Here is an 8,559-nt window from a genome sequence, read left to right on the forward strand (position 1 = left end):
CAGCACACTGCCTACTTGGACAAAGTGCTTAATAAATATTTGATTACCTCCTCCTCTCTGACCATCTCCTCTACACCAATAACCTGGCTCCTATCCTCTCCTTTCCTCCCTCTATCCCATCCCACCCTTCTGTTTTGGAAGAATGATCATAACCATATAAACCATCTGCCATTGTTTCTGGATGGGATGCAACAGTCTACTTCCCTATGGTCTCATTCACCATTCCTGAAACTTTCAGGACCAAGTGCCCCTCCCTGGCCAGCACTGTCTATGTGTACAGCTTTGCCTTCAAGACAAAAGTTACTTTTGCTTTTTTATTTGTATTCTTAGCACTCAGCACAGCCTAATAAATGTTTTTTCAATGTATCAATCTGTCATCCTGACTTCTCTTTTTCCCTTTATAAGAAATACTAATGCCTCTCTAGGAGGGAAAAGGGGAGATACATATATATTTGGGATACTACGGTAATGTAAGAAACAAAAAATATCAATAGAATAACAGAATCTGAAAGGATGTTACACGTCTTTTAGGCTGACCTACCTAATTTAGGAATACCCCCATATAATCACCCTGAAAGATGAGTTTCTCCTGAATATTTCCAATGGCAAGGCACTAACCCCTTAAATGGCAGCTTATTACATTTGTTGGGACAGCTGTGAGAAAGGGGTAAGGCAGCACAAGGTAGTTTACTCACCCTTGTTTAAGCCAGCTATGGCCACTACTACTCCAGAAGATACCCTTCTCATGTTCTTTCTTAATTCCTTTAGCCTAAAAAAGCAACCCTGAAGGATTAGAGTTACTAATTCCTCAAAATAAGTAGCACCAAAAGTGGCAAATTGAGAGAAAGAATCAAGAGGCAAACCTTTTACCTTTCTGCTACTAAATGAAAGAAGGTTTGACAAACTCACTAATTTTTCTGTGCCTGATTCTGTCAACCTCTGCTTCTTTGAACTTCTTAAACTCTCAACCTGGGCAATATTTAGATTGTTACTCAATTTTTCCAATCAAAAAATTTTTTTGCTACTTTCATCAATCATGTAAAGAAACTCCTCTATAATAGACATTTGTCACATAACATAGTTAACAGTCTACATCAATCAACAAATATTTACTGAGTGCCCACCCATTTTCTACACTAAACACTGAAGACACGAGGACAAAGGTGACCATGGACCCCATCCTCAAGGAACTTAACACTATCATAAGTTTATACACACAATAAAGTTATTATTAAAGCTTAAAACTGCACTAAGACTTCTGGGGACTCCTATTACATGCAAAACAATTAACTCTTTTTTGAGCAGGAGGTAATGGCTGTGGTAGAAGTGAAGGGATCCAGAAAGGCTTCATGTGGATGGCACTTGAATTGCATCTTAAAGGAAAATGGAGATGCTAAGAGGCAAGGAGGGGCTATATTCCAAGCCTTAAGGACAGTCACCAAGACCTGAAATGGAATGCTATATATGAGGAAGAGTAGGGAGGCCAGCTTTGCCCAAAGTGTGGAGTGCATGAGGGGGAAGCAAGCTAATAAACATTTCTAGTGAATACTATGTGCCAGATATTGTGCTAAGTGCTAGGGAGATCATAGTATAATGGAGGAGAGAGAATGAAAACAACTATGTACAAAGATACATATAGGATAAAATGGAGATAATCAACAAAGTGATGTGACTAGAATTAAGAGGGACTGGGAAACATTTCCCATAAAAAGGTAAAATTTGAGCTTAGACTTAAAAAGGAAAGCCAGAAAGCAGAGATGAGGGTCAGCAATCCAGGCACAGGAAACAACCAATGAAAATGCTCAGTTTGGGCAGCTAGGTGGCTCAGTGGATAAAGCAACGCCCCTGAAGTCAGGGGGACCTGAGTTCAAATTGGGCCTCAGATCAAACACTTGACACTTACTAGCTGTGTGATCCTGGGCAAGTCACTTAACTCCAATTGCCTTTAAAAAAAATGCTCAGTTTGGATATGTCAAGTTTAAGGAACAGCAAGGAAGCCAGTGTCACCAGATGTTAGAAGTGAGGTGGGGTTAAAGGTGTGGGAGAGAAGGTCAATTGTGAAAGGTTTTGAATGCCAAACAGGATTTTATATTTGATCCTGGAGGTGATAGGGAGCCACCGGAATTACTTGGAGGGTGGTGGCGTGGTGAAAGGGAAAGCTAACATGGTTTGACCTGGGTTTTAGAAAGATCACTGACAGCTGAGGATGGATTCAAATGGGCAGGAACACCAAACAGCAGGATCCTGCAATAATCCAGGAATAAAGTGAAAGCCTGCACCAGGTTGGTGCCAGTGTCAGAGACAGAAGGAAGCATATATGAGAGATATTAGGAAAGTAAAATCAGCAGGCCAATAGGACTTGACTGCAGACTGGATTTGGGGAGATAAGTGTGAGGAGGAATCAGGAGGATAATAGTGTCCTCAACTGTAACTGGGAAGTAAAGGAATAGGGGAAAAGGAGGTGGGAAGAAGATAATGAATTCAGTTTTGGACAGTTTAGTTTGAGATATCTAATAGGCAATTTGAAATATAACACTGGAGGTCAGCAGAGATGTTAGGGCTACATATGTAGATATGAGAATCATCAGGATAGAAATGACAACTGAATCTACATGGGGGAAAAAAAACAAGTGAAATAGGACAGAGAAGAAAATAGGGCCCAGGACAGAAGAACGTTGGGAAACACCCTCATGACTTGGATGAAGACCCAGCAAATGAGACTCTGAAGGAACTGGCAGGTTGGTGGGAGGAGAAACAAGACAGAACAGGATCACCAAAAACAAACAAACAAACAAAAACAAACAAAATGGTGATCAACAGTTTCAAAGGCTGAAGAGGTTCCTGAGTGGTGGTAATAGAGGGAGAACCTTGCAGTGACAATAGGGAACATTAAGTATTCCAATTCCCCCACCTCTGGGGAAGAGGGAGGGGGGAATGAGTGAAAATGAAGCAAAGGCTGGAAAACAGAGGTCAGGGAGGTTGTCTCTTGAAGACAGGGTCAGGTCTCAATAAAAGCCAGAAGATGAAAGAAAGGGAAAGGAAAAAATTTAAGATGGAAACAAACCTGTTGCATACATAATAGGCATTACAGAAAGCACAGTAAAATAGGTGGACAGCTTCAGAGGGGGAACATGGTGGGTAGAGGGGAGGACTGGTTTGAAGGTAATGGGAATAAGTGATGAGGGATTTGGTTAAATGATGTCACCCAGGAATTCAGAGTCATTGGGATGGGGAAGATATGACCAAATGAGAGTTTGTACATTCTTAAAAGAATGAGTTCCAGGTAGTTTTCGTTGTCCAAAGTGGTTTGGCCTCAGGGTGGAGTTCTCTCAGGACCTTAGGCAGTTCAGGAGAGGGGATAATAGGCTGCAAACAGCAGAAAGAAACTAGGTTGGTGGAAGAGCTTTAAATTACAAACTGAGGAATTTGCATTTGACTTTATAATTTATTTTAGAAGTAATGGAGAACCATTAGAGTTTATTGAGTAGTGGAATAACACTGTAAATGTGCTTTAGAAAAGCACAATGCTTTAGGAAAATTGCTAAGTCAGTTCCTGTCACTACATGTTTCTTTATAAACATGATTCTCAACTTGATAGCAGTCCTAGTTTTTGGATACTAATAAAATAAAAAGAAAAATCTCTTGAAATGAAAAATCAAACTTGAAATCTTTTTCTGCCAAAGGAAAAATCTCACAGCAGATCTTACAAGTAGCTTTCTATTGGTCCCGAAGTGGCTATTCTGATAGTCTGTTTGTTAATCTTTATAGATAAGACAGAAAACACAGAATATGGGAAGGATAAAAAATGTGTAATTAAAAAACATTAAATGAGGGGCAGTTAGGTGGTGCAGTGGATAGAGCACTGGCCCTGGAGTCAGGAGGACCTGAGTTCAAATCCGACCTCAGACACTTAACACTTACTAGCTGTATAACCCTGGGCAAGTCACTTAACCCCACTACCTAACCAAAAAATAAAAAATATTGAATGAATTTACTTTTCTATATGAATCAAGTCCATAGAGAAATATCTTTCTTCAATAGCACATTCCAGTAGTTTTTATACTGTATTCTATTTCAATAAATTATCCATCCTAAAAACAAGTAAAAGGAAATCCACAAAAATACTACTTTAGGAGGAGGTATTCTAGATAGTTTTCAGAAGGTCCTATTCCCAGCACCACCACTAGCTAGCTAAAGAGTCTGACAAAGTCAATTTCTCTGTTAAATTGGATTATTATTATCTGTTCCCTCTCTACCTCAAATGAAAGTTACATGGTCAGACCACATGAATTCATAACTGTGAAACCTTGTCCTAAAATATTAATAAAGGCAGTCCTTTCAGTCCACAAATATTTGGTTGGGTATATTATCTACAAGACACCACAGGGGAATAAAAAATATGAACCCTTGGGGGGAGGGGGAAGGACTATGTAGTTTCTGATATAGTATCTTAATGAAGGCTGTTAAGGTTATTCAGTTTTCCAAATCTGTAAAATAAGGGAGCTGAACTAGATGGTGCACCTAAGGTCCCCATTAGTTTTACAATTTTAGATCTGGATCTATACAGATATAGTTGAACTCATGTAGGGTGGAAAGGGGAGGTGTCTAGATCTGTGATTTCATTGGTACAAGTACTTCCAATGAAGAAACTCCCTCTACCCAAAACATCTGCAACTGTTTTGAAACTTAGTATCTTAGAAAAGTTTCCAGGGTCACTGAGAGGTTAAGTGACTTGTCCAGGGTCACAGAGTCAGTATGTATCAGAAGCGGGATTAGAACAAGTTTGTATTACTAATTTCCTTTAATATTAAAAGCATTTATGAACACAAGTCAAGAAGCAGGTGAATAACCAAATGAAGTATTTTAGGTAGCTTTCGGTATTTTGAAAAAACCTTCTGAACGCAAAGGAATCATTAAATTTAACTTCAAACATTTTTACTTGCGTTGTTTTTTAAGCTATCATTCCAAGTACAATGCAAACAATATTCCAAATCTCAGAGAACAGAATATTTTATATTCAGAAATGTGTTTTCTGTCCATAACTACAAGGTTCTTAAAGTTGTCACTCAAAATGGTTCCATTTAAGAACCTTTAAAAAAAAAAAAGTACACAGTACATAATGTGCATTTTATTGGAACCAAAATAGATATTTTAAATGTTTTTTTTCTTTTGCAATCTGCTAAACAAAGTATCCTGAGCTAGTAATAAAAACATGAAAATTGAAACCAGTATGTAAACAAGCTAAACAAGGAGGTCACATGGAATCAATCTAAAGGGAAAAGCTTCTGCTACTACTAAAGAATGTGAAGTAATATTACACAATATTTACATATTTCTAGCTATATACTGACCTCACATTTTGTGCTCCAATGCGTATAAGAATATCTCTATTTTCCTAGTTTAGTCAGACGATCTCTAATGGAGTAACCAACGCAAAATTTCTCATACCCAAACATACCCATCCTTCCCATTGTTCCCACCTCCTTCTTCTAATTACCCCCAATATTCTCGAATGCCCACTTCGAACTGCAAAAGCCAAATTTCCTGATCAAGAACACTAGACTGGAAACCAAGAGACCTGAGCTTTCACTGCCTGGCTCTGCCAATGATTTACTTAAGGATTTGGGGTTTATGGCTGAAATGCTTTAAATAGCTGACATCCTCAGTTCTAAAAACCCACCCCCGAAACCCATCTGGGCAGTAATGCACAATTTCTGCCTACCAAGAATGTATGGAAAAACCAGGTTTAACGAAATCAAGTCAAGGAAACTCCCTAAGTTCTATCCTTTCCCCTCCTCCCCCCCAGACCCCCACCCCCGTTCCTCTGAGATCTAACTACTTTTTCCCCATAGTCTTTGCTGCCTGCCCTCCCCCACCTCCCAATTCTTTCTTGTTCCTCTTGTCAGTCTTCACTTTCCGCACTCCCCAGGTTCCTTCCTGTCTGTTTACTCTGTTCCCCACAGCACCCCCACCTGGCGTGGCAAACTACCCTTCCCCCCCAACTCCTCGTCACCAGGTTTCATCCTGCCCCTCCAACCGTCTCACGCCCCCAGGTTCCTTCCTGTCTTCCAGTCGCTCGACCCTAACCCGACCCCCCCACCCCGCCATGGTTTCCTCCAGATCCCCCTCGCACCCAGCGCTTTTCCACCCACTCTCTTCACACTCCTCCAACCTTGAGCACCAGCTTCCCCCCCAGCGTCCATCTTTTCCCCTTTATCTAGCCCTCCCCTCCCCCCTCTTCCCGTCCTCCGTGCCCCGGAAGCGCCGGGTCCCAGTCCAAGGTTTCTCACCTCATTCGGTCACTTCAGTGGTGCCAACCGCTTCATACAGGAAAAAACAAAAATAAAAATAAAAATAAAATTTAAAAATAAAAATAAAATAAAATCACGTCCCCCTGGGCGTTTCCCCCCCCCTCAGAGTCTGCGCCCTCGCCAGGCAGCCGCCACACCGGGCTGCACACACAAGAAAACACACGCCGAGGTCCTGAGGAGTGAGGTTTGAGAGGAAGGTTGAGGGGGACGGGGGCGGAGGAGGGGGGGCGATGCTCACACCCGCCTCCAACACAACCCCGCTTCGCTACGGCCCTTCGCCATTTTGCTTTCCCGCGGAGTGCCAGTGCATTGTGGGAGCGCGAAAGCCTCCTTGCGCCGAATGGCAGCTCTCCAGAGCCGCGAGGGGGCGGAGTCTACAAGGCGGACGCGGAAGGACGGGGTGCCCTTCGGCTCCGGCCGTGGGTGAACAAAGAAGGACTCTTTTAACTTCTCGGTCGACGGAAATGGGATTCTTCCGCCGCCGGCACTAACACAATAGTGCAGCCGGCGGAGCTCGTGGTGTTATTGCTTGGCGGTCCGGGAGCTTGCGGTGTAGGGTGGCGCTCGGCCCCGACCTCGCCGACCAACCGTCTTTTTTTGTTGCTGTTGTTTCGGAACAGGGTCCACGGCCTCCACTTCCTAAAGCCCCATCCCCGTTGCTCGAGGGAAAATGCTCGCAGCTTCACGAAAGACGGGCCCCCGTCTTCTGCTTTGCCTTAGCCCCAGGCCTGCTCGTGGTCAGTCAACCCTCTGATCTCTAAATCCAGGTTTCTTCTTGAAAAAGCATCGGATTTTTATACCTGCCTTCCAAAGGCCTCAGAATATAGATCATAACTCAAGACCTGAAAAGCTTCCCAAATGCGGGCCAGTCCTCCCCACTCATTTTACAAATCGAGGTCGGGGAGGTTAGGAATTCACTTAACCCGGCAAACTGCGTTTTTAAAAATTCCTTCTTGCAATTAAGTAAACTCCTTGAGGGCAGGTATTTTCGTTTTTTTTTTTTTTTGTTTTGTTTTGTTTTTTTTTGGACTCTTTGTTCCCTGAGATGGGCGCTTAGTAGGCATTTACCTTGAATGCATTAATGAATTCTTAGTTGCAGACCTCTTTTCCTGCCTGAAAGTAGAATAGCTTGTCTCTTCGCGCCCCCTCCTCATTTTAAATAACAATAGCTTACATTGACAGTTACAAGGCGAATTCGTGTACATTTCCTCTTTTTAATTCTCCAAAAGAAGTAGCGTAGCGCAAGTGAAAGAAACACGGTTCTGAGATTACGTGAACTGGGACTCTAACCCCCTGATTTTGTGTCTTTTAAACCCAAGGTAAACTATACTGACCCTTTGAGGAAGGTAGTTCAAGTGTCCTCATTTAAGAGATGAAAGAACCTGAGGCTCTGAGATTAAGTGATTTGCCTAACTCTCTAATCCACGGTTTTTCTTTTTGCAATCCATTAAAGCAATCCATAAAGACCTTTTGAGGAAGTGTTCCCATTTAACAGATGAAAAAAGCTGACTCTCAAAGTTTAAATGATTTGCCTTAGGTCATGTAGCTAGTGACAGGCAAAACTAAAACCCAGAGGTTCTGACTTTTAAATTTAGTCTTCTTTCCGTTGTACCAGGGGTTCTTAACCTTGTGTGTGTGTATGTGGTGGACCCCATTTACATATGGTGAAGCCTATGAACCCCCTTTCAGAATACAGTTCTTAAATGCATAAAATAAAACAGGATCGCAAACGAAAATAATTATATTGAAATTATTAAAATTATTATTTTTTTACGTTCACAGACCCCATATTTAAAACCTCAGCACTATATACATTCATCCTCGAATAACAGAAAGCGGCTCCTTTGGGGAATCTAACCCAAATCAACAAAAATTAAGCACCTTTTTAAAAAAAAATATGGCCTTAGAGATCAGGAAGACCGGGTTTCAGGTTCCTCCTCTGACATATACTAGCTGTATGGCCCTTGGACAGTCACTTAACCTTTCAATGCTCTACTCTAGGCAACTCTTAGACAAAGTTTTCAGAATGGTTAGTTGCTGATTTGCAGTGGTAGAAGGAGTTTCTTCATTGTAATTCCCTAAACCATTGAAATTGGTGGTCTGGCAAAAAATAAAAAACAGAAACCTGTTCAATGCACTGCCAGGTGACAGGAAGACAAAGCAAAGGGAAAATTGTTCTGCCAGTAAACGAGTTTACATTCCACAGTGGGGACACAACATGTAAATTGCTATGTATGTGTATATATTT

General features: G+C 41.7%; 1 protein-coding gene across 3 annotated transcripts in view; it reads right to left on the reverse strand.

The window, feature by feature from the left end:
• MTF2 (metal response element binding transcription factor 2) overlaps nucleotides 1-6,620 on the reverse strand; it is a 60,791-nt gene extending 54,171 nt beyond the window's left edge. For 2 of the 3 annotated variants that reach the window (XM_027854808.1, XM_027854807.1), the window contains exon 1: nucleotides 6,291-6,620. In XM_027854808.1, coding sequence (XP_027710609.1) covers nucleotides 6,291-6,295 — 5 coding nt within the window. In that variant the 5' untranslated portion in view covers nucleotides 6,296-6,620. Of the gene's footprint in view, nucleotides 1-3,260; nucleotides 3,279-6,290 lie in introns of those variants that run through there. The other variant, XM_027854810.1, reaches the window with a different exon arrangement.
• Nucleotides 6,621-8,559: the final 1,939 nt, after the last annotated feature.

This window comes from Vombatus ursinus, unplaced genomic scaffold, assembly GCF_900497805.2.
Source record: "Vombatus ursinus unplaced genomic scaffold, bare-nosed wombat genome assembly UNPS02010639.1, whole genome shotgun sequence".
NCBI classification, from domain to species: domain Eukaryota; kingdom Metazoa; phylum Chordata; class Mammalia; order Diprotodontia; family Vombatidae; genus Vombatus; species Vombatus ursinus.